The following is a 26,894-nucleotide window of genomic DNA, read 5'->3' as shown; positions in this document are numbered from 1 at the left end:
CCTCCTTTTACTTGATACATTCCAAAGGGCAGTGCAGAAGCATTAGACATGAAGATAAGAGCACATTAATTTATGTCCAGACTACTCAGTCTTTCTGATAAGCTTGACCTTGTTAGATAAGTTCCTGTTGGTGATGGATTTCTCTGCTCTATACTTTTTAGTAGGTTCAAGTTGTTCCATGTGGAGACCAAGCTGTGAACACAATTTTATAGTATCCTGTATGGGAGCAGAATATAAATGGTCAGGGTAAAGGTCATTTCATTTGATTTGATGTTTACTCACTGTAATAAGTAGATTTTAATGGCCTGGAGTGAGATTTGTTTGATCCTCCAATTGTACAACACTTGCTACCATTTTACCATTGTTTTCACGTCAAATTAATGCTGAAAGTGTAGTGTCGAAAACTTTCCCATTGGCACAGCAAATTTATGCATTGAGTAGCTCACATTTCAGGTTTGGTCTGTGCTCAGTTAGTTGGAGCAGCAGGATTACAGAAACGGTTCTCTAGTTTGGCAAATGGAAAATCAGCCAGGGTAGCCGCTCTTGATTGCTACTCAAATACCAAGGTCTCTGTGTAAATGTCAAGCAGCGCAGGAATGATCTCAGCTGCTTTCTGTAGTATGACTGGACTAAAGGTCCAGGGAATTGGAAGGTTCTATTTTTATAATAATAATAATAACCCTTGCATTTGATATTGCGTCTTATGTCATCGAGATGACTGAAAGCGCTTCACAGAATATACTGTAAAATGAATTGACTGCATATTTTGTGGGCGAACCGTGGCAGCCATTTGCGTACAGCAGTGTCCCACAAATCGGGCGTGGATTGAGTGACCAAATTATTATCATTTATTTATTTGTTGGAGGGACTATTATCCCAGAAAGTGATGTCCCAATCAACTAACAACTGGATTCCTACTTACTGCTCGGTAAACGGAAGTATGTGGAGTAAGGAAATTTGCCTAAGGTTTTGCCCTTGTTTGTGAGGTGAGTCCTCTAACCAATATTCTACAGGACTCCTTTTTACAGCAAGGATAATGTTCTTCCAGCAAAGAAGGGGTGTTGCATCAGGCTTGGAACTTATTTTAAACTAAGAGATCATGTACAGTACTTGTTTTGAGAGAAAAAAACTACCCAGCATCTTCAATTAGATACTGTATATTACTGAATGTGCAATGATCATCGGTTGAAGCACAGCTGGTTGAAGTTTGATGTTTTACATTCAAAGAGAAACCAAGAGCTCTTTCAGCGGGCCTGAGTTTCTACCAGGCTTAGAAACACAAGAACAACAAGAAGATTACATTTCACGCCGGGAGGACGTCCCAAGGCGCTGACATAATGGGTTAACAGAAAAGTTCTCGCAGGCCAACATTGTACAAATTGTTGCTAAATAATGCGATTGCATTATGTTACCAAAAAAAAGGAAGCTCGCAGAATGATTTCTTGTCCCTTTCCTTTTGTTGTCTGAGCTGACAGCAGGTTTTGTTAACGGCATTGACTGCTATCCATGTGCACGTTTGTTAAAGTACTTGACCCATAAACTCGCATTCTTTAAGGGCTGAATGTTGTATCTTGTTCAGAACTTTGTTCCTTTTGATTGTTGCTGAGGTATTTTTGAAGATTTCAATTCTATCTACTTCAAAATGGAATGCTTACAATACTGCTTTGTTAGCGGCAACTGACCCCTGCTTTGCATCTGCAAACTGAGGAATTTAAAGGGGAGGGAGAGGAGACGTGTCCGCACAAGGTCACTGCAACTATGTCCAGACTGGTCCATACAAGGTCACTGCAAGTATCACATCATCAAATATTCGTTCTGATCTGCTGGTCCACAGTTATTGAGTTAGAAGTTGTAAGTGACAAACGTCTGACTTGAGCGACACACATTTGAAACGCAAAGAAAGAGCTGCCATGCCCTGCTCTCCCTTAAACCGTTTAACAATGAGCCTCGTTTTACTATGCCCTTTCAACAATTAACCCTTGATTTGCTGAAAAATTAGGGACTCGAGTTTTGTTAAAATAATGCTCGTGCAAAATTTGCTGTGTGCAAGGGTGAAAAGAAATTACAAGTTTAAAACTTTGTGAAGGTTGCAATCTAAATAGTGTCATTTTTAAAAATCTAACCAGGCAAAGTCCCCAGATAAGAAGTAGATAATAATAATATTCCTTGCATTTGATATAGCACCTTATTACATTGTTGAGACATCTCAGTGCTTCACACGATATACTGTAAAGTGAATTAACAGTGTATTTTGTGGGCCATACATTGCAAGTATCCTTATGACATAGTTGAAAGTTCATTCCAAATGACTGAACCCACCAGGGTGGAATTTTCAACTGCTGCTTATGATATAGTACTGTTTCAAGGCCCTCTTTACTGGGAGATTTGATACTGTCCTATCCTGTATATTAACTTGCCTGTTTTGAAGCAGCTTGTAGTATTTTATTTCTGGCCCTGATAATCCCTCCAAAAAAACAAAACAATAATAAATTGGTCATTTTCAATCCATGACTGTTTGTGGGACACTGCTGGGCGCAATTGGCTGTCGCGTTTGCCCACAAATATACAGTCAATTCACTTTACAGTATATTCTGTGAAGCGCTTTGGGACATCTAGAAGACGTGAAAAGCGCGATATCAAATGCAAGGATTATTAAAAGCAATTGGAGCAGTTTGATGTGCCCACTACACCAATAATCATGAATAATTATCGAGGTACAGTTGTGTAAACCTATTTGAATCAAACCACCCAGAGTCAGTGGTTAAAGAAAGAACAACTGTATTCACACCCAATCTCTCCTCTTCTTAAGAGTAAAATCCTCTGAAGCACTTTGAGACATTTCAACGACCAACGGTGGTACACCAAATGCAAGGATAATTATTCTTTTATTTGACGTGTGAGTAATATTCCAAAATATCGATCAAAGTATGTCTGTTTCTTCTCACAATCAAAAAAACAAAAGGAAATGAAACTTAATTTTGGTTAATTATCAAAGAAAACCAGTCAAATCCATTTTGTGATGCATTTCTTAACAAATCTTATTGTTTGTACATTCCTGTATTTGTGTGACAATTCAATACACTCACTCCTGACATTTACAGATGTTTTTAAAATGTTACAGCATCGAACAATATCCTGAACTCCCAAGACCTGTGTGATTCTGAAAGGCACCATATAACCCATTGCTAAATGGTATTTAATGTATATCTAATGGCAAAATACTGCAGCTGCTGGAAATCTGAAATAAAAACAGAAGTCGCTGGGAATCAGCAGGTCAGGCAGCACCTATGGAGAGAGGAAAGTGAGTTAAAGTGTCAGGTTCTGACAAAAGGTCATCGGCGTGAAACATTAACTCACTTTCCTCTCTCCATAGGCGCTCCCTGACCTGCTGCATGTTCCCAGCAACTTCTGTTTCTATTTCATGTATACCTTCTGAACTTAATTTATTAAATAAATAGCAATCCTTGCATTCATTCGATCACGTCGCCGAGATGTCTCAAAGCGCTTTACAGATTTTAATGTGCAGTTGATTGACTGTGAATTTCGTGGGCAAAATTTGTTGTTTACCATCATTTAATAAATGTAAAAGTAGAAAACTATTAGTAAAATGACTGTTATACTCAAATTGTTTCTATCCCGTTATGACAAACCATATTTATAGTTCACTCGAAACATTTCAAAACTATTAAATAATTGCTTCTAATTTAGGATTAGATGTCGCTTTTCTATTTTAATTGCATGAATTGGCTTTGAGCAGGAGTCTTGGAACTAGATGGCAAGATCTAAATATTTTGTAGAAAAAAATGTTCTTAAGAAAAAAAACTCCTGCCTCCCATACACCAACTTTAACTGCATTACTCTAACACAGGAAAAATGGGAGAAGAAAATATTGTTTTTAATTCCTAGAGTTAACGTTATGCTCCAAATAAATTGTTTTCATAATAATCAAAATTGATGCCAAGCTATTGCCTCAAGGCAGTGAAACTAAGACTGGTGCTCTAGCAAGAAAGGTGCTCTGTTTGCCTATGTATTTACACATCGAACATGGACTCAAATCAATCAATTACAAGGGCATGATTGAGTCGGTGCACTTCTTAGTTTCGAAACATACAACTGAGTACGTGTGTTTGCGATTGTTTTAAATCTGCACAAACTGAAGAATTTTGGCAGTCAAATTAAAGTGTTAGTTATAATAGAAAATCAAATATGAAAGAAAAACACTTGTCTGAACTTATCATTTTGATATGATTGTTAGTGAGATCTTACAAGAACAAGTTTCATTCATATAGTACCCCTCACATGAGGTCTTATAGAGCAGCTACCGTGATAGGGGCCAGGTACCAAGCAGGGAAGAAGGATAAGGTAAAGGATTAGGCATGGTCAAAGGAGTAGGTTTTTAAAGAGGGATCTGAAGGTGGATAGAACGGATGTGAGACAGGGTTTCCAGGGACTAGGGGCATTGAACCTGAAAGCTCAGCCATCGATGGTAATTGGGAATAATGTGGAGGTTGCACAGCAATCCGACTTAGCCGAGCACGGGAATGGGGTCGGAGATCAGAAAGACAGGGAGATGATATGGCTTGAAAGTAAAACTGTCAAATTTCCTTCATTTTCAGTAACTCTTCTTTCAAGAGAACATATTATAGTACAAATTTTGGCAATCATTTTTTCAAGACTCACCTTTTCACAAGCGCAATGATTTACCACCGATTTGATGGTGTCCAGGATCCAGGCAAGGTCTGGGTGAGAGCCAGGAGGGAGCCGGGTCTACATTTGGGAGCCTCAACTGGAACTAGTCTGCAATCCGGAGTCTGGATGTGGACTGTTTGCAGGCAGATATCGGGCCTATTAAGTCCAAAACTGGAATGAGATTCCAAACCTTTACAACAAAAACAACTTGCATTTATGCAGCACCCTTTACACAGGACAGCATGTCAAAGGCTGAGACATCTGCAGCAGTCAAAAAGAGATTCTAAATACCACTGCTCAAGTCAGCAACAATATCTCTTACAATTGAAATGCTGAGTAATCCAGTGTGGTTATATAACAGCAACTTCATTTGTACAGAGCCCTTCATGCAGGGTTGCTTCCCAGAGCGCTTGTAGTCTTAAACCAATTGAAAGTTGTATTTCAAATGCTGATTCAAGGAGGTATAGAGAATCTTTCTTTTAATATGTCGAGCATAATGGCCAAAACCACACTTGACTGACTTCACTTATTTTGTGGCAGAGCAGCATTCAGTGATTTTGATCTAAATTAAATGTGGATTCGTTTTTGGCTGTTTTTCTGGGATATTTGATTCAATGTGAAGATAATTTTGCTTGTATTAGAATACAAGGGCATTGCATCAGCTAGTGAGTTGAAAGAGAAATTATTATGATTTGAGCCCTAAAGCCTTGAGGAACACTCAAGGTAACAGAAACCAGTGGCTCACGTGAATGCGTCTGCGTTAAATCAGTTAACTGGACAACAAGGAGGCAATAATAATCCTTGAATTTTGCATTTGGTGTAGCACTTTTCACATCAGCAGCACGTCTCAAAGTGCTTCACAGGATTTACTGTAAAGTAGTGATGGTATTTTGTACTTAATGGCAAAAAAAAACTTAATCTAATTTGAAGTCCAAATTGTATGGTATGAAATGCATTATTTCTGATAATTGGTTCTGATATTGTAATGGTAGATTTCTTAGTTTGAGCATTCAACTGGCAGAAAATCTATTTTAAAATGTTTTCCCCCACAGCTTTCTTTCCTTAAAACACTGCAGGCATCAGATCCATTTGGGGATTATATTGATAATGAACTATGAGGTTCTATTTGAAGTTCACACATACACAGTAAATTTTCACTTAACTGGTGGGGTATCTGGCATATTTTTTTAAAAACACTGCGCGGGAAACCTCAAGTTTGTTCAAGCAAATAATAAATAATTATAATAATCCTTGCATTCGATATAGCGCCTTATCACACCTTCGAGACGTCTCAAAGTGTTTCACAGAATATAAAGTGAATTGACTGTATATTTTGTGGGCGAAAAGCGGCAGCCAATTGCGCACAGCAGCGTCCCACAAACAGTCGTGGATTGAAGGAACCAAATTTAAACAAATATATATTTTGAAGGAATTATTATCCCCGGAAATGCGATCCGCCAATCGACTAACAACTGGGTTCCCACTTACTGCTCGGATTGATCGATCTAATAGGAAGTTTAGGAGAAACTTTTTCATGCTTAAAGCAAATGGCATAAATGTATATAAGAGAAAACTTGCATACATGAGAAAGAGAATAGAGAGGTAAAAGAGAGGTGAGAGCTTGTGTGGAGTATAAACACCGGCATGGATTGGCTGGGCCGAATGGCCTGTAGCTCTGCCTCCCATGTACCCCAAGTAGGTTGTTCCATCGTACGACTATAACAGCTTCAGTGTAGTGGATGGGTTTGCCCTAGAAACCAAACCCAGTCCATTTACAAAGTAGAAGTTCATCAAATCCTTTCAACTTAATCAAAAATATTGATCAGTTTACTTTGAATCTTCAGGATTGTTTGAAATGAAATTTTTGGTATTATCTTCCACGTATTTAAAAACGTATTCAGTCACGCACAGAAATTCCACTGTAACTTAATCCTATTTTGTTTCCTACTGCGTAAAATACTGATAAAACCTAATTAGCTTTTTTTGCAAGGGAAGGGAGTTAAAACATATGACCACAATATTTAATAACTGCATGCTTGATTGTCTCACCATCAGAAAAAAATGGCTTTCCTAAAGCACCAAACCACTTTGAAACATCTCAACAGTAATTGCCATCAAGGGTGGTGACTGCTTTTTGTAGACATGTGGCAGTCATAAAGTGAATTATCACTTCATCTGAAAGAATTGCCGGCCAGGACGTCAGGAAAAACTTGCTTCCCTTTCCAAATAGTGTTGTGAACTTTAACGTTCACCTGAACAAGCAGACAAAATCGGTTTCATGTCTTATCTGAATGACATGTCCGGCAAGAATTGTATTGGATTGTCTTAGTTGTACTATAAAATGTCATGTGCGCACACTCAGTCTACTTGTGTCCGATGCTTTTTCATCGAATACTAAGTTTGATTTGAATTTGTCAGGAAGTTATTTATTACAACCGAATAATTATTTAGGGTGAATTCTGGAGAATTTTGCTCTGAGAAGCTCCTGTACCTTAAAATATTGCAGAAAATGTGCATTTTATTGAGGCAAACTCTCAATACATTGTAGCTATTTTGCTAACCAAATATATTGAGTACACTAGGAGTTTATAAATTCGCCAATCCACTCCACATCTTAAACGAAAAATTAGTGTTTCTTTTATAGTTGTTTTACTGCAGCTTCATTAAGCAGTCACATCGAAATGATGTTTTCATATCTCTTTTTATTAAAAAAAACACTGGCCTGCTTTCATGCCTCCTTTAAACACAATTAAACAGTCAGTCTTTAGCTTTCCATTCATCGTCCGGAAAGCAGTGAGAATTTAAAGCACTCACTAGAGAGCTTTGTTGGCTTCGCGTGACCTCTTGTGTTTGTTTATTAACCATGTCCTTGACCTTGATGTCATTCGGGGTTGTTTCCGATTAAATTTTACCAGTCGATGTAAAAGGGGGATTTTCAGACTTTATATGCATTTCATCTCGTAAAATCAGTGACCATTTTTGGGTAATTTTATCGCCCCTTGGGGCAACTTGTCCTGGGAAAGTATTTCATAATGAGGAAACCTGATTCCTTGGCGTTGGGGTTTTGCTTTTTTGGAAAGGAAAAGGCATATTATACGGATGTTAGTGATAATTCTGCAGCCCCCCAAATTTGATGATTAACTGCACTTAATCATTTTTTGATTTGCGCGAGAAGACATTTAAAATGTAATCATAGAAAAGAGCACTGATGGTGTTCATGAGTTCCTTCGCTTGTGAGAGAGGATGTCGTAACTCATTTGCCTCTGTTCCTTTTGATTGGGGACTGAGCTCAGCACAAGCACAAACAGTGGGCCAAATAGTGCCCTGTAGCAGTAAATGTTCAATGATTCTAAGATTATTCCATGTTTGTAAAATAAATTCTGTAAAACACAACCGCTTGAATTCATAGAACACATTTGTAAAATTATGATTAACAACAGCAACAAATCACATTTGTTTTTTGCTGGACAGTCGGATTTGCACCTAAGCTGGGGTCAGGAGGGGTGGAGTGCAGGGAGGGTACGGGTAGGAGGGCGACCAAAGGCGTAGTCGAAGAAGATTGTACAAATTATACAATAAAATTGCTAGTGTACTCTGCGTTTGCCATGCTCTTTGTCCCACCCCACCAAATGTTAAACTTTAAAATCATATCAGAGTCGGTTCGAAAAATATGACCTTATGAACTATTGAAAAAATCAGTCTTAAGTATAAATTTGTACTAATCCTATTCAGTGTTGGGCTTTGAACAACATGAAGATGTTAAACTCCGATTAACTGTGGCTGGCTGAGAAAGCAACAAACACGCCTGGTACTGGGGGAAAATCAATGTAATTTGCGCAAATGGAGAACTGTTTATTTGGCCAATAAAATCAATGAGGCGTGACCTGGAGAGCTGACTTGGGTGGTGAATTTTAACTGGAGGCAGCTGGAAAAATTGCTCCTTTTGGGTCACAAGGTCAGAAATAAACAGAATATTTGTTCTACCAGGTAATCCATTCTTCTGTCATCAATATCCTCAAGAGTAAGCGCAAAGGGTTAATCCCAGGCCTGAAGTCCTCAAGTGCTTTTGATGTTGACTTTGGACCATTGCCCGTGGTAACTTACTTGCTGCCCCCATATGATCGCTACCTCCCCTTGGCTACTGACAGCACTTACTCTAATGCTGTGGCCCAAATCAAAGCCTGTTTATGTCTTACCTCCTGCACCTAACATGCTCTGCTGTGATAGACTCCTCAGTCATGTCACTCCTCAAAACGTAGGTACTGAGCCAATAGATGCAGTATGAACCATGGTTGGTGAGATCCAGAAATTTTCAATCTGCATTCTAAATGAGCGTGCAAAACAGCCACGGCTGGTCAGTGTATCTGGGTTTCTAATATCACTGATGTTGCCACGGGAGCCCACTGAGCATTATATTGCTTTATGGGTGGGAGGAGGGTGGTATGAAGTGGTCCATAGTAAATGTCAGGGTCCATAACCTAACTTCTTATAAGTGAGGCATCTCTGTACTGAGGATATTATAACAGTGGAGCCCTGTAGCTTTGTGGTTAGAGCGCTCGCCTCGCAAGGGAGAGGACCTGGATTTGATTCCCGCGTAGGACGAATTGCTCGGCAAGTTTCTTACTTCACAAACCTCTGTTTACCTAGCAGTAAGTAGGAACCCGGTTGTTAGTCGATTGGCGGATCACTTTTCTGGGCGTAGTACCTGAAAAAGAAATAATATGGTCACTCAATCCACGACTCTTTGTGGGACACTGCTGTGTGCAATTGGTTGCTGCGTTTTGCCCACAAAATATTCAGTCACTACACTTTAAAGTATATCCTGTGAAGCGCTTTGAGACGTCTCAAAGAGGTGATGAGGCCCTATATCAAATGCAAGGATTATTATAACAGGATTCTCCTGTATACGTATTTCACCGGTAGATTTTGCAAGTACCTTTCATCCTTTTTCCTATTGTCTATCTTAAAAGCATCGACTTATTTCAAGGGATGGTCTTTTTTCTCTTTCTCCATCCTTCCCCCAAATCACTGATTGTTGTGCAGGAACACTGAGGCTTTTGTAAAAAAAAATGAAATTGTCTGATTTGGAAAATTTCAAAAAATATTTAAAGCGTTAGAAGTGGGCAAAAATTACTTGGCTCTGTGTTTTTTATGGTATTTATAGTGACTCGTTGTTATAAGCTTGCACTTGTGGGTTGCTAATTGTACACGCAAGGTTTCCTTGTATGTGTTGATGAATTTTTTTCAATGCTGTTTTCAATCTAGTAATTTTAGCAGCAAGGAAACTCTTGATGTGCTGCGTATTTTTGATTACTAATTCTTCCTGGATTGCAGACGCAATTCCATAACTCACAAAGAGCACAAAACATCCCGTTCCCCTGAGAGGGAGCGTGCTAGGACTTCAAAGGTGACAGCTGATTTTAGATAGCAAATATCAAAAGAATTTAGCCCTTGGAACCCTGTTATTGTGTTTACTTATTTGAGTGCTGCCGGGTCTCAGGTTATCTGGTTAACTTGAACTCATAGTCTAGGCTGGATCTCCATTACAATTCTGAGATGCACTATATTGTTAGAGGTGCCGTTCTTCAGATGAGACGTTAAGCCTGTTCATGTGGACATTGAAGATAGCACAGTACTAATCGAAAAGTGACAGGAGTTTCTCCCAGTATCCTGGCCAACAATCGCCCAAATAAAATAGTAATTTCCGTCATGGCTGTTTGTAGTAAGTTGCTGGGGACAGTGTACCACATTTAAACTCTGCGAGACCTTTTCCCGCGTGAAGGGCCCTATATAAATGTGGTTAGTTGGTCACTTTGTTCTTCTACCATGTCCTGTGAAGTGCTTCGAGACGTGATAAGGCACTATATCAAATGCAAGGATTATTATTGTAATAAATCATAGTGCACAATATCAGTGCGCTGTACCTAACCACAGCATGATGTACGTTCCAGAACAGTTTAGACCCTGTGCAATTCATACATCTGTATCTTTGCCTATCAAGATTTGGAGGAAAACATTTTGCCACAATATGTAATTGATGTGACGGAAGCTCGAAGTATTGCTAAGAATGGAATGTACTGTGCTTACTTCACTAGTCTCTAGAGACGGGTTCTCATGAGTGAACAGATTTTAATCAATTAACATGAGTTAGGCGATACTTAGTGTAGGCTTGATTTGATTTAATTAAAACTGAATGTCTTATTTAATGAGTTCGTTCATGTTCATGGGAAAACCTTTCAGTGGCACATTGCAAAACGCTGAGCCGAGGCACACACCAACAACGGTACTGTCAAAAGTCCTCTAACAGACTGAGATGGCTACAAAAATACTTTGGTTTGGAAGGAAGTGGGACAGACTTTGTTTGATGTTTATTTTGCTGATGTAAGATAGTCCTGTACCCAGAGAGCATTTGGTGAAATTAAAATTACCTGCCTGCACGTGCTTGCTTAACTATTTGTTGACTGAGAACAAGAAAACAGGATGCTTTAACAACAGCATCTTGTGTGTTGCCCAATTGATTGATGAAATCTAGCGTAAACAATGTGTTCTCTTCAAGGCTATGGGATGTTCAGAATGTACAGATAAGAGAGGAACTCAGAGGAAAAGGCAATTCCAGTCTTAATAGCAGGCAAGCAGTGAAAACAAGTAGCAGAGGTGACTGTAGGGTGGTGTTCGAAGGGCAGCACAGTAAGTAAGGTGCAGCAGATTGTGCATTGTGTACCAGGGAGCAGCGGAAAAGATATACAATTTAAGGGATGGACGGGTAGCAAAGTGGGTTGAGGAAGGGAGAATAGTTATTTTTGGTCAGCCAGGTGTCTGACACATGCAACAACCCATCACCATGCTTAAGAATATCAAAACCGAGCTGAGAATTCCATTCATCGACCCCAGAGTGTGCGATGGGGTACTTCTGGAGTTAACCCGATTTTGGACTATTGATTAATTGTAGATCAAGTATGTGAAAGGGGGGAGAGAGCAAGAGAGACTGAGCAGGAGAATAAGGAAGGATGAAAGGTAAAGGACTGATAGTGAAGAGGAAAGCTGGGAGACTGGGACTATGAGACCAGTAGTTGGATTATGAAACGGATAATGTGCGTTGTTTCCTCTAACAAAATGGTTTTAATTGGATTATTTGAGCATATGAATCGTGCCTCTGCATAGTGCATAGCGCCTTAAAACAAAACTGAGACCCATCTTTTTCTGCTTTAACCGTTGGCTTCTTTTAAAATGTATTGACCTACGGTCAAAGCTGCCAAACTTGCCAAGGCTGTCAAGGCGCATTGACTTCATACTACGCAGGAGCTTGAGATCATGGAAGTGTAAGTGTCTCGTTGATTCAGAGAAAAAACATTATGTGTAGTTTAAATGACTTGGCTACAGTGGAATGTTTTCTCATGCAACACATATAGCTGTGCCCTAAGAGATGAGAATTAATTAAACCATAATAGATGAGATTGTTCAAAAAAATTATAATGTAAATGCTTACAGTAAGAATTGCCCGGCACCCTCTGATCTCAGCTGGAACAACACTGTGGAGTGTTACAGTAACTCCTGGTCTGATCTTTCTTTCCCTTCTTCCCCAAGGCAGTGAAATGTAAACTCAGCCAGGATTCCTTCTTCTGATTGCTATCCAGTGATCTCTGCTGGAAAGATTGCGGGTGTGAAGGTCTGGTGAGAACTGGATTGGCCTCTGCTGTGATTTCTCCCCACGGCTGACTGCCTGCCAACAAGCACTAGCTATAGGCTTACACATGAAGCATGACCACTTGGGTGAGGTGCCCTTGGAACTCTACACCAGTAAGAGTTGGCAACCCAAGAGGAAGAAATTGGTTTAAAGAAGATTTCCAATATGGGAATCTACTGTTTTTGAGGAATTTTAAAAAAAAGGCTGCATTTGCAGTCACTGCAGTTACAGTATATCCTGTGAATTGCTATGGGACGTCCTCCTGACACAAAAGGCACTATCAAATGTAAGGAAGATTACAGGCATTGAGGGTGTAAAATCTGAACAAGTTTGACTGCTGAGTGGAAACATAGAAGTAGGTTACAAACTCCTGGCTTGATGGACAAAGAGTGATTGATACCTTTATCCACTATTCCATTGAAGGAGCTACTTAAAGTCTTTAAAAACTAAGAAAATGCTAAGAATTTATTTCTTAACAGCACGATTTAGTAGCCTCGGCCGTGAACTTTCTTTCAAAGATGGGTTTGTGTGGAAAACATTTTGTAATATAATCCTTACGTTTGATATAGTGACTTTCCCACATCCGCGCCATGACCGGCACTGCCTACCACCACCTCCGCAATATTGCCAGACTCCGCCACTGCCTCACCCCTCAGGCTGCCCAAACCCTCACCCATGCATTCGTCACCTCAAGGCTCGATTACCGGAACTCCTTCCTCATCGGCCTTCCCAGCTCTTCCCTTCACAAGCTGCAGATCATCCAAAACTCTGCAGCTCGTGTACTCTTACGCACCAGGCTCCGTGACCCCCATCACTCCCACCCTCCCCCACTCCACTGGCTCCCCATCTCCCAGAGGATTGATTTCAAGATCCTCGTCCTCACCTTTAAGGCCATCCATGGCCTTGCCCCCTCCTACCTCTCTGACCTGCTGACTCCCTACCAACCTGCCACTTCCTCCGTTCATCGGGCTCCGGTCTGCTCCATGTCTCCCGCCCGACCCATCATACCATCGGTGGCCGGGCTTTCAGCCTCTCTGCCCTCACGCTCTGGAACTCCATCCCACGGTCCCTTCACCTCGCTTCCTCCCTTGGCTCCTTCAGGGCCGGTCTCAAGAACCTTCTCTTCGACCGTACCTTTGGTCTCCCTCCCACCTCTCTGCCTTCCCTCAACCCTACACCACACCTCCCCCCATGCTCGGGCCCCGACAGCTGACTGTCCAGCACTTTGGGGCGTCCTCCCCACGTGAAAGGCGCTCTATAAATGTAATTTTGTTGTTGTTGTTTCACATCAGGGGGATGTCTCAAAGCACTTCACGGAATATACTGTAAAGTGTAGTGTTTTGTGCGCAACATTGTCCCACAAATAGCCAGGAAATGAATGACCAATTTTATTTGGGGGATTGTTGGCCAGGACACCAGGGGGATTCCCATGGGATCTTTAACATCTCATCCAAAGGGCACACCGATGCAGTGCATTACCCCCCCAGCATTACATTGGGGTGTCATCTTAGACTTTGAGTTCCATGTTGCAAGTTCCTTTCTGCACTCAACACGCATGTAAGTATCTTTGGTTTGGATAGCAGCCCAGAAGGTAAACCCCGGTAAAGCACTCTTGCCATCACTTCCAATGAAATCAAATAACTCACTGCAGAAAATGGTATTGAATCTTGGGTCTTATTGGTCTGTGTAGCTCAGTACCTCACTATCCAGCAATCTTACTCACTACTCAGTAGTACATCTCATCTATTTAACCAGTGTCCAGTGTACAATGATGGCAATCCTGCCAGCTTCATTCCTGTTGCCAGTATTGGAAGTGTGGAGCAGAATGTAATCCTGTTTCTTTATTTTTTACCTCTTTTCCTCACAAAAAGGACCATGTACTCCTCCCCACCCCCGAAAGAAAAAATGACATCTAACCTTATGGTTCCTTTTGACCTGCTTTTGACCTGTTGATCTTATTCTTTATTTGAAGAATAGATGGATGAAACTGACCCCTACACCCACCCACTTAATTTGTTTGTACCTTATCTGAATCAGGAAACCTGACAAAAATATTCAGACTTTTAATTTTTAAATTGTAGAGTATATTTGTTCAAGAGTTCCAGTTGGTTTGTTTATTTGGATAAAATATCAATGTTGTACGCTGCCGGTTGACTAATCGTGGTCAGATTTGTCCTCGGGATCTCATGCAAGCAGTGTTTACTTGTGGAGGTCAAATTGGACTTCCGTTACATAATTTTTAGATTGCTATCTGTGGCCTGGGATTGCTGCAGCAAGTGAGGGTACAATTGTCCAGTTCAGCTCATTTTGTGCCGTGGTTCAGCCAAGCACCAAAGTGGGCTCAAGCTAGATTCAGCTTGCAAGTTGCTGTGATTCCATTGTAATTTATTTTGGTGTCCCTGACGTAAGCAAAGTTATCTGCTAAAATAGCTTAGCAAGTTTGCTTAACAAATATTATTAGCCGTTGATGTTTGCTGCTGGCCGCAACCCAGGAGATTAGTGGCAATTTGAGTGCTGCCGGGTTGATTTCTATAATGTTCTAAGCATGGGAAAAAGCAACCAAAAGTAAGTGACGAGTCGGGAGAATGCATGTTCTTCCAATATAAAGAAACCAAATACACAAAATAATGTCTTAGCTGTGCCAACTTTGGCCTGGGAACATCTGGATAACGACATTTTCAATGTTTGCTGTTCGTTTTTAAAAAAACAGAAACATGTTTGAGACAATTGCTCAGTTAAGAGTAAGCACAGTTACCCGAATATTTTTTTACGGAGTGTGGTCAAAGTGGCAAACTTCACTGGAGAGAGACAGCAATTTCTCAGTGCTGTTTCTGCACAGTTGTTCTTGGCAACTCTCAGGCTGCAGAGGGTAAAGGTGGAAAGCCTGGCAATAGTTGCTTTGTTTTAAAACAAACTAATTACATTTGAATGTAGTAATAGGATAAATGTAATGGTAAGTGAAGTGCTACAGATTTCAGATGGTTAGTGTAATTTCAAGTAAGACATTCATGATTAAAGATGAGACTGAAAATGACGTTTGAAAAGAACGAAACTTAAATAAAAAGGAGTCACTTTCTTGGAGCTGGCCCTGGGAGATTGTGGTCTTTTTGAATAAATGCCTTCAGGGAAATTGTGATATATTTTAAGCTTCTGGAATGCATTAATAATTTTCAGTGTTGCACAAAGGGCTGTAATTTGTAGGTTATTATATATTAAGTGCTTTGAAACATCCTCCTGACATATAAGGCGCTATATAGTATTGTAATGTAAATTAAGCATAGCCCTGTCAGCTGCCCTATTCGTAGCAACAAAGTCAAATCAGTAAATCCTTTGAGGTGTTTTGAGGCAATTCGACTGCATGATATCAAATGCAAGAATTATTATTTCCCCATAATCCTTAATATCCTTCTTTCTTAAGTGTCGCCATTTAAACATCTCAATTTATTCTGTCTCTGTGGATTTCCAGAACAGTACATTTCCACATTTTCCCACCCTCTGTGTGAAACATGTTCCGAACTCACGTCTAATCAAAATTAGTAACTCATTTTAAGGTTACGTCCCCTTTGGTTCGCTTTACCAGAGTTGTGCATTGATATCTTATTTAACCAAATGGGAGGTTTGCTCAAGGCCGTAATGCTCTGGGATTCAGTCTGTATAACTTGGAAAGATTTTATTCATGAGTTTCACATTTTGAAACTTGATCAGGCACTTAGGACCATCTAAGGAATACAGTAGAGAGCTGATTATCCACACTAATTGAGACTGCCCCTGATAAGGATCAACATACAGTGCAGATAATTGGACGTGATGCAGAATTGGCTGTAGTGCTAACCAAAAAGCTGTTTCTATCAGAAGTGATATTGTCAATATGCATTGTGTTGTGTAAGTCCTTCTCTCTCTCTTTCTCCACCCCACCCCCCACCTACCAGTTAGCCACTCTTTCTAACTTGCTCTCTGACTTTTGTCTTTCTTCATCTTGCCCTCAGAGTCTTTCTCACTTTCTCTTTGAGTGCTTCTCTCTCTCTCTCTGACACTCTGACCATCTCTAGATTCCTATACAAATATTCCTTTGCACTATTGGTTCACATTCCCACTGCGGGGCTAAATTGTAGTCACCTTGCGCACAAATTTATGCACTTGCACACAACTACATGTTTTTTTGCCAGTGTCGCAGGCCTAGTTTTTCATCTGCATCACAGGAGGAGTGGACATGCAGGTAGTCTTGAGGATACATAGTATTCTACTGCATTATCTAATGTGTCGTGCTGTAAATTCAGTCAAATTCTGTATTACAATCTATGCTGCTATCTGATTTCAGACAGGTCAACAATATGGATGTTACAGTTAGCTTTAGAACTGCAGGTTCAGGAAAGGAGCAGCCATTGCTATCCTACTGGTGCATTGTGTAAACACAGCACATACTGGATTGGGTTCAGATCCAAATTCTCTCATGGTTGAATAGAATGATGATCCCGATTATTAAGACTTATGCGCGAGTGAATGACCACTTGAGTAATTGAATGCATGAAAGAATCAAACCAACGCCTTTAAGGAGAAGAAAGGAGAACTTGACAAAACAAATTCTGTTTATGACTGCAAGGACTGTTTAATCCTGCATTCTGACTTAACTACTGGAATGTATTTGCTGTAGACGGCAATCCATTTGAAACATTGACGAGTTAGCCATGTTAAAGCAAACACCAATTGGGAGCCCTTGGGAGTGATGTTCAAACGTTGTGAAATTAAGTTCTTGGGACGATTTGTGTTCCCTTGTGATCTCTGTGATGAAAGCCAGCTGTTTCAACTCATTGACATATACCACAGAAGATTGCCTCCAATCTACAACATGCCCTAAATGTCCAGGGTTGTTTACATACCTTCAGTAATATACTGTTACCCATTTTAAGAATGTTCTTAACTCTACTATTGAACAATGTCTACCATAACTTTCTTGAGATAATTATGCTTTATTTTTGTGGTAAATACGAAAGCACACTTATTAGATCCACTTCCTTATGCGTAGTTTAGAAACCAGCCAAATGACATGTTGTAAGAAGTAGTAAGTTATATGCAACAAACTTTCAGACATTGCCAACTGACACACTTGTAGTGCAAGACTATTGCAAGATTTGGGATTTTGTCCATTTTTAATTTGTTTGGAACTGGATAGAGAATAACAATAATAATCCTTGCATTTGATATTGCACCTTATCATGTCGTTGAGATGTCTTAAAGCGTCTCATAGGATATACTGTAAAGTGGATTGGCTGTGTATTTTGTGGGCAAAATACGGCAGCCAGTTTGCACACAGCAATGTCCCACAGTCAATGAAGGAATGAGTAACCAATTTTATTTGGGGAATTGTTGGCCAGGACACCAGGAGAAACTCCATCTATTTTTAAGTAGTGCCATGGATTCTTTAATGTTCACCTGAACAGGCAGAAGGGACCTCAATTTAACGTCTCATCCGAAGGACAGCACCTCCGACGATGGAACAACACCCCAGCATTGCATTGGAGCGTCAGCTTAGATGACCGATTCCAAGTCCTGACGTGGGGCTTGAACCCACAGCCTTCTGACTCAGAGGTGAGAGTGCTACCACATAGCCAGGCTGACACACAATGGATTGCAATGGTCTTTTCCAATCCTGTACATTCATTGACATATACTACAGAAGATTGCCTTCCTATGGTTTTGCTGTACTATCTGGTCACAGAAGTCACCACAACCCATTAGCTGTGCTGCCTGACCATGAGGTGGGGAGGGTATCATGGCTCAAGCATACCCTGTGGGAGTAACTTGGTAATAGTCAGGGATGAGGCAGATTTATTCTATCTGTTATGTGTAAATTAATAAAATTCTATACATGTCCTTAATATTGATCCCATATCAGAATTATTACAGGGAAGAGAGTTTCTCCTGGTGGCCAAGTTAAATGGTCATATATCTCACGGCTGGCTGTGGGACTTTGCCATCTGAAAAATGGCTCCCATTTTTGTTATATAAAAAAATCACTGCACTTGACCATAAATTCTGTGAAGTGCCTTGAGATGTTTTAATGTTATCAAGCCTGTAAAAACTGTTTAGAGTGTGTGTGAAGGTACTAACAATGACCCGAATCCTTGCATTTAATACAGCGCTTTTGTTGTCAAAACGGCTTGAAGTATACTTCACAGAATTTAACGTAATGTGCGGTCACTGCATATCCGCAGGCAAATGCAGCAACCAATTTGCATACAGCATTGTCCCATAAACAGCCGTGAAGTGAATGGTCCATTTTATATATGAGGTTATGAGGGTAGTGGCTCACTGAGAGCATTTACTTGTTCAGGTCTATTCACCAAGAAGCGTTGCATATTAATGCTGTGGTTAGGGAAGTGTACAGCTCCAAGAGTAATTATCCCTTCAAAAAANCAAATAATAATAATTTGATCATTCAATCCATGACTGTTTGTGGGACCCTGCTGTGCGCAATTGTTTCTCCCACAAAATATACAGTCACTGCACTTTACAGTATATTCTGTGAAGTGCTTTGAGACGTCTCGATGACATGATAAGCGCTGTATCAAATGCAAGGATTATTATTATCGGGTGACGATATAAATCATCCCATCACTTTTTGGTGCACTGTCACCACTCTTGATTGCTTCTCTCATTCTTTCACATCTTGTTCCACACTTCACTTTCCTCTCTGTACATACTAAAAATAATTGAAAGTTGCGGGTTTCCATCATGTCTTGGTAGCTTCACTGACTGGCTGAATGCTGATTTGTAAAAATGTACAGTGCACATATACTGCAGAAGATTAACGCCAGAAGGTTTCAGCACTGAGGTTTCCAACAACATGAAATGTTTTACCAAACATGTCTTATGAAGCTGGGTCCATAGTAGCATTTAAATAATGATAATAATCCTTGCATTTGATGTAGTGTCTGATCACGTCTTCGAGACGTCTCAAAGTATTTCACAGAATATACTGTAAAGTGTAATGACTGTATTTTGTGGCCAAAACAAATGGAAATTTGGTAAATATTGAACAATGATATTGAACTGTATAAGGAAAGTCAGGGTAAGTGGGCAAATAACTCTATTTCTGTGCTGGTAGCTAATACCAGCACAGAAACGGGTTGAATGATCTCCTTCTCTGCAGTAAACTTTGATTCTCAGAGAATGTGAAGTATAAGGTCCAGGTTATCCATCCCTGCTCTCAAACCGTTCTGTCTATCCCAAACTGGTTTTGGAAGATGTGCTTTTGCTCCCCCCACTCTTATTACAGAGGGGCTCTTGTCATTTTCAAAAAACATTACTAAGTAAGTGATGTTTCCACTCTGCTCAATTGCTGCTCTGATCTGCATTAAGTGGACGGGCACCAAAAGGCTTTTTTTCAGCAATGTAGTGGCAGTTCATACTTAGATGGCCCAAAGCATCCATATACAGGATGTGGTGTGTGCATGTGTTCGCTTGGGCAGGAGGTGCAGGGAGTATTGGTATTGTTGGTTGCTATGTACTTATCTTCTTAGTTTCAGGTATTGGGCCAAAAGTAAATTGAAAGATATGAAACCTGGGAGAACTTAATGAAATATCCAGTCCTCATAAAAATAGCACTTTTATTCTAACTATTTATTTTCACACTGCTGCAGTTCCTCTTTCCACTCCCAAAGAATGTTCATCTCCTTTGAGAAAAGTGCAGTAAAAATAACTTTGGTAGTCCCTTCATTCTGCAGCTTTAAGTGGTTATTGCATCACTGGTTCACCAGTGAGTCTACTTCTCAAATACGTGCAAACATCTGGCTCAGCTCATTAAACTGCAGGAAACAAAACCAGAAAGGCCAATGAATACGCATTAAAAATGGACTTTTTTAAATCCAAAAATACAAACCTATTTAAATCAACTGTTTCAGTACAGTTTCTTCTTTATGTGTTTGTATTGTCTGATAAGGACCCTACTTACACCTCAAACCTCCCTTTCTCTGTCATATTTCTTTATTTTATCAGTGCTTTATGGGCAAAGCATCGCTGAACATTTCTCCCATGATTGTCCCACGCTCCTCCCACGCTCCAAATACATTGTGTAATGCACGTTTACTCCCTGTGTCTTCACTGTATTGAAATTCAGACGCGTTGCGCAAACTACTTTGCGAGCTCACTCTTTCCCATGACCTGAATATTCTGGAGCTCCTTGCCTTCCTCAATTTGTCTCAAACATTAGACTTTTAAAGCCTAAGGAGTCCCCTAACTATTCTATCATGCTTTCTCTCCATTTGGCCTTTCACTTGAGTCTCGTGTCTGTTACTAATCCAGTATGAACCTAGTAATGTAATTTAAGCCCTTAATGATATTAGTCATGCTCAGGTACTCTCTATGTAGGTGTACTGAACTGACCATACTTTGTGAAGATGTATGGAAGTAATCAGGATTTGATGACAATCTTGCTTATCAAAAATGAAGGGACTTCTGAAAAGGAATGAGTAACGTCGTGTTTATACAAGTCACTTCACTTCAGAGCATTGTGGAGCTAGCATTATGATTTATATTACTTGTATTGCATCAGGGCCATTAAAAACATGTTATTGGAATTCTGTGTCTGCATTGAACTCCAAAAATAACCTGATCATTGTTTAGAATTGCAGAATTTTACAGCAAAGAAGGCACTCCAATGTCCATTCCGCATACCCTTTTATTTTTTTTTATTTTTCAAATGTTTGTCTAATACTTTTTAAAAACTATTATGAATTCTGTTTCAAACAGTTTTTGGTTGGACATTTCCATATACTGATAATCCTCCTCGTATAATAATAATAATATTCCTCACATTTGATATAGTGCCTTATCACATCTTCGAGGCATCTCAAAGTGCTTCACAGATTATACTGTAAATTGAATTGACTGTATTTTGTGGGCAATTGTGCCCAGCAGTGTCCCACAAACAGTTGTGGATTGAGTGACCAAATTATTTTTTAAAACATTGAAGGGTTATTACCCCTGGAAAAGCAATCCGCCAATCAACTAACAAGCGGGTATCTACTTACTGCTGGGCAAACAAACGCATGTGGAGTAAGAAACTTATGTAACGTTTCGTCCTACGGGGAATCGAACCAAGGTCCTCTTGTTTGTGTATAGAATGCTCTAACTACTACCCTACAGGACTGCACAAGCAAAGGATCTGAATTTGTCCAAAGAAGCAAGAGTAAAATAGACCTGAATATTTTTGGGCCTTCCAATGTGATCCCAGAGTACTTCAAAGGGACTATGTAAGAGCAGTGCTCAATTTGTACTGCTCTTGAAACTAACTTCTACAGGTAGTCTTGCTAAACGGGCTCCAGCACACTTCATCCTGATTTACAGCCTAGCTCAAACCTGATCAAAGCAGGCGATGCACAGACTGAGCCTGGAGCTGTCGCGCACCAGGTGTTGGATCCCTTTTTCCAGCCACACTTCAATTAACACCTCTTTCTCAATCCCAGTTCCTGACAGCTGTAAAAGAACCAAAACCCCAGTAGGTCGGTGCCTGTTGCACTCCCAAGGGACCAATTCTCTAGTCTGCTGGTGGATGTTATGGTGTGCCATGTACAAAGGGAACATGTGCACAGAATTAACTTCAGAAAACAATCTACAAAATACAGCATTGGAAATTGGAAAAGGACTTTCTTTTGCAGCATTTCTGAAGAAGTAATTGAGCCTTTTTGAAGTGCAATAATGAAAAAATTCATGCTTTTCTCAATAAATTACGATAACAATATTTGTATCTGCAGTGAATTCAATATTTGTTTCCTTGGTTGGTTCACAGAATTCTTATGCAAGGATTGCAATGCAGTACATATATTTGTGGAACGTCTAGAGATGAAAGGAATTCCAGAGGAACCTAGTTTCTTGAAGAGGTGGCTGCATGAGCGCTTCGAAATAAAAGACAAGTGAGTAACTGTACTTTTCTGTCACATTGGTAATCATTACGGCCAATAAGCAAATGCATACAAACACGTTTATAGTCTCAGCCTTAACAGTGACTCACAGCAAAGCATTCCAATAAGGCTCTGCATAAACAAGTTTCTCCTAATCTCCCTCTTAACACAATCCTGAGTTTAATTCAAATATGAACTTGATAGGTTCCTGGAAATTTGATGAATTTGGGTTTATTAGCTGGTGAAGGAATAATTATAATAATAATTATTATAATAATAATCCTTGCATTTGATATAGTGCTCCGAAGGGAGGAATTTGTCTAATCTATAGTGAAAGGCTGAATAAATTGGGAATGTATTGTGTGTGACTGAGGGGATTTGATCAAGCTCTTGAGGCTTGATAAAATAAGCAAAAAAGTGACTTTTTGCTCCTGCTGGTACATCAGTTACAAGTGGTCCAAACCTTAAAATTAGAGCAAAATAGTTTAAGAATGAGACGAAGAATTTCTTCTCACAGAGAGCAATAAGAATCTGGAATGCATTGCCCTGTAATGAGAAATGCGTTGGGGGGGGATTTAAGAGAGTGATGGATAGATACTTGGGGAATAAAAATATTAAGGGACACGGCAAAGAAATTGTAGTATGTAGGTCATGGAATGATCTGTGGCAAAATTGGCTCAAATGGGCCAAATAACCTCCTCCTAATTCCTATGTCCCTGTTCTCTGGGATAATTGTATAAAACTAAGAAAGAATTGAAAATTTAATTGCATATTCAGTCCAAGCTTGTAATCAGAATTCAGTTTGTCTGCTTCAGTGTAGACAACACTATAAACTGTGTTCCAATCCAGTTTGCTCTGTAGGTCGGCACCTCCAACGACACGGTGCTCCCAGCACTGCACTCGAGTGTCAGCATACACTGAGAGAATCCCACGATAATCTCCACAATATCTGGGGAGTGAAATAAATGATCTTTTCCACTAAATCCATGCTGTTGGAGCTCTCCAAACATTTGGTGAATGGCTACTTTGAAACCAATGAATATTTATTTTCTTGTTCCACAAGGTTATACAATACAAGAGTACATTTGTGCTAGTTTGTGATCTGCCTTAGCTTCTAGATCACCTTTTTGGGAGGGGAAGGAGATGATATTTTATATCCATTTACTGAAGAGTTTAGGTGCGCATTTTTGTTAGCTTTTCTGTTGCATTTTAGCTGTAATGTTCTTCGCAAATTGCAAGACTTGCTCATTCCTTTTCGACTAACTCCTGGTTCATAGGAAGAGAAACCATGTTTGTTTATTCTACCTTTCATGGAATTTGTCCAGTCGCTGCTGCAGACAGTGATCACCACGAGACTAAGATTTGAAAATCCTCCATGGAATAATAGGTCGGACTTGTAAAACTGAACAGAACTTTTGAGAATTAATGTTGTCAAAGGTCACCCAACACTAGGTGGATCATCGTGATATAATTGCAGCATTCAGAGTCGTGAGGAAAGTGATGTACAGTATTTTTTAGCTGTGATAAATCCACTTTCCTTTAGGGAGCAAAAATTTACGGTCACCTTTTTGCCAAATGTACAGCAGTGTTCAGCCAGCAGACTCGTAAATGAAGTTAAAATCAATTGCTAACTGTGTGATCGATGCCTTTCATTTTGAAGAGCATTTTAGCCTGGGTCCCAGGGCTCCTATTGTTTCACCCGTTCCATCTCTGAGGAATTTGCAGTGTAATTGTATACAATTGCAACCATGTGCTGACATTTTCTGAGCAGCCTTTTATTTCCAATCACTTTTCACATTTCCACCACAACCCACTCTGAATGTTAACGTGCTGAAATCCCCCCCTGGCTCAGTTGGAAGCACTCTCGCCTCCGACTCCAGAGTTGTGGGTTTGAGCTCCACGTCGACACTTTAAGCTCTCAGTGTAGGCTGACACTCAAGTGCAGTCGTTGGAGGTGCCGACCTACAGATGAGACGTTAAATCGCGGTCCCACCTGCCTTTTCAGGTGGATGTCAAAGATCCCATGGCATAACTTAAAAAGAGAAGGGAGTTCCTCACAGTGCCCTCCCTGGCCAATAATCCAACAATAAAATTCGCTTTGAGCCTACCTGTGGGACATTGCTGTGCGCAAATTGGCGGCAGCATTTACCCACAAAATGCACAGTCACTACATTTTACAGTGAATCCAATGAAGTACTTTGCGACAGTTTTGTGACGTGAAAGGTGCTTATATCAAATGCAATTTTTCGTAAAAAAATTAAATACAGGAATATGCCTAGAACGGATGAAAACTTAACTTAAGACTAGTCGGTGTACTGAATTCTTAATCCCCGTTTCATTTTGTATGACTTTGAACTTCCATTACATTTTTTTTTCTCGTTTCCCACCCCTTTCTTTTGGCAGGTTGCTAACAGAATTCTATGAAGCAGAAGATGAACAGAAAAGATTCAAGTTTCCTGGAGAAGGTCGCTTAACACAGTTGAGCCTAATGAGGACTCTACCATCTGTGCTGTTTCTTAGTGGTCTGACACTCCCCATGTTGCTGTCAGAATCCGGAAGAAAGATTTATTTGAATACGTGGCTTTATGGGACTTTAATAGGCTGGCTATGGGTTAATGTTAGACCCTAAAATTCTTTCATATCTCTTCATTAGATAGAATAATCCAGATAATTGCTTGTGTAGACATCATTGGAAGATGTCTGTGAAATCGGATTTCAGTACTGCTGTTGAAATTTTTTTATATTATATAATGAAAAAATATTGCCTTAATGACTGAAATGAATACATTATTTTGGAAATGTACCTGTTTAATATGGCTGTAAGGTAGTACTAGTGATAATTGTTCAGCTGCTCCCAGTAGTTTTAGTGCTCTGATGTATTTCTGTGCAGTTTTAGATGCAAATTCTTGTGTGCTGTTTTAAGTATTCAAATATTGTGCAATTAGCTGCCATTGAGGACTGAGAATACACTTGAGTTGACAATACAAATTGCTACAGCTCTTCCACTTGGGGTGAATTACAGCACTTCACATTACAAAGGCTACCAATACTGTATGTGAAGCTTCCCATTCGTCTTCAGATTGCATTTTTGGGTTAAATTAACAATATATTTAGAGGCAATTTAGATCATTGCTGCTCAGATTGGTCAACTCGTTAAATTGCTTTCATTTGCACGCACAATCAATCAAATTGAGTTTTCCAGGTAAGCTGAAATTGTTTTGTAACGTAATATTCAGAGTGTTCACAAAGTCCTGTTACCCCCGTGTGTTTTTTTTACCCGCTGCACTGACCACCAACTGAAACGTGGGAGAAAGATGATACTTGCATTTAGAAGTACTTAATTGTATTCAGTGCAAGTGTTTAACTGTCTTTAGACACCCAGAGGATCTCAGTGTGTGAGCGCCAGCATTTTCATGGTAGACATGCTCCGTCACCATGTTCGGTGCCATAGATGGAGTGAGGTGGAAGTTACTGGTGTCACACATTGTTGCACACGACTCATCTGCAACAGGAAAATAGAAATTCATTATAAGGAAGAAAATAACAGGATGAGGTGGGGGAGGGGGTAACAGGACTTTGTGAACACTCTACAATGAAACCAATGCAATTACAGGTATCGGCACACTGACAAAAGATGGTCAAACGCTTACTTTTAGTTAGCTTTCTAAGGTCATAGTGATTTATTTTCCCCTGATTATTTACTGGAATTTCTGATAGAATATGTACGTGCTGATTGTACATAAAATTTCTGGTCAGACTGTTAATTTCTCTAATGTAATGCTTTATATATGTTTATCATCTTGCATTTAGTTTCATATACAGTACATTGTAGGTAAAGCTTTGGGGAATTGGTCAGTTATAGTACATGTTAACGTTATATGTGGATAAATGATTGTGGATCTTCTGCTTGTCATTTAGCTAACACGTTGCTTAATGATTACTGGTCTCTGAAATGAGTGATGCCTTGATGTGCCATTCACTGTATTTACAGAAAGCATGTGCCTTTTTGCCTGTGATGGACAGGTTCATCCTCACCACTGGTACTAACAGTCTTAATACAGGCATATTCCAAATGCATCTATCTCGATGCCAACTTCCAGCTGAGCTTTCTTGTGGAAAGCAAACACTCCCCCTTGTGGGCTGGTGAGATTGGACTAAGTCTCTACTTGTGATTTCTCGAGCGCGCAGGCTTTGTGCTCTACATGCAGTACATACAGGACAACCCACGCTATCCCAATGCACAAAATGTAGTTTTTTAATCTTACTATAAGTTTGATTCACAAATCTAGAAGATAATGAAGACATCTGTCATCAGAGCAGATGCTTTTAAATACCAAATCCTCAGACCCTCGCTTAATTTGACTTACCTCAAAAATAGTACAAGCAAAGTAAATATTTATATTCATTTTCTAGACGTCCTTTATTACTGCACGATTATACGTCCTGCAGTTTTGTTTCCAAAGAGCACAATAGTGGGTATTGCTATCAACATTTTTACACACTTTTGGGATATTTCAAAATGGTGCAATGTCAGTGTGATCAATCTCAGTTTCTTGTATGTAATATAGTAGAAATTGCCTTTAGTTTATTCTGATATTCAATTTTTGAAAGGACTATGAACT

The 26,894-nt window shown here is 39.8% G+C and overlaps 1 protein-coding gene across 1 annotated transcript in view; it reads left to right on the top strand.

Moving 5' to 3' along the window:
- agpat5 (1-acylglycerol-3-phosphate O-acyltransferase 5 (lysophosphatidic acid acyltransferase, epsilon)) overlaps positions 1–26,556 on the top strand; it is a 66,719-nt gene extending 40,163 nt beyond the window's left edge. Inside the window, exons 7-8 of the mRNA XM_007894038.2 lie at positions 22,161–22,284; positions 24,676–26,556. Of these exons, the coding sequence (XP_007892229.2) occupies positions 22,161–22,284; positions 24,676–24,901 (350 nt within the window). The 3' untranslated portion in view covers positions 24,902–26,556. The remainder of the gene's footprint in view (positions 1–22,160; positions 22,285–24,675) is intronic.
- The last annotated feature ends 338 nt before the right edge of the window (positions 26,557–26,894 follow it).

Source organism: Callorhinchus milii, unplaced genomic scaffold (assembly GCF_018977255.1).
Source record: "Callorhinchus milii isolate IMCB2004 unplaced genomic scaffold, IMCB_Cmil_1.0 Scaffold3, whole genome shotgun sequence".
In the NCBI taxonomy this organism is placed as follows: Eukaryota; Metazoa; Chordata; class Chondrichthyes; order Chimaeriformes; family Callorhinchidae; genus Callorhinchus; species Callorhinchus milii.
The sequence above is the reverse complement of the archived record's forward strand: the minus strand, read 5'-3'. Positions and strand labels throughout refer to the sequence as shown.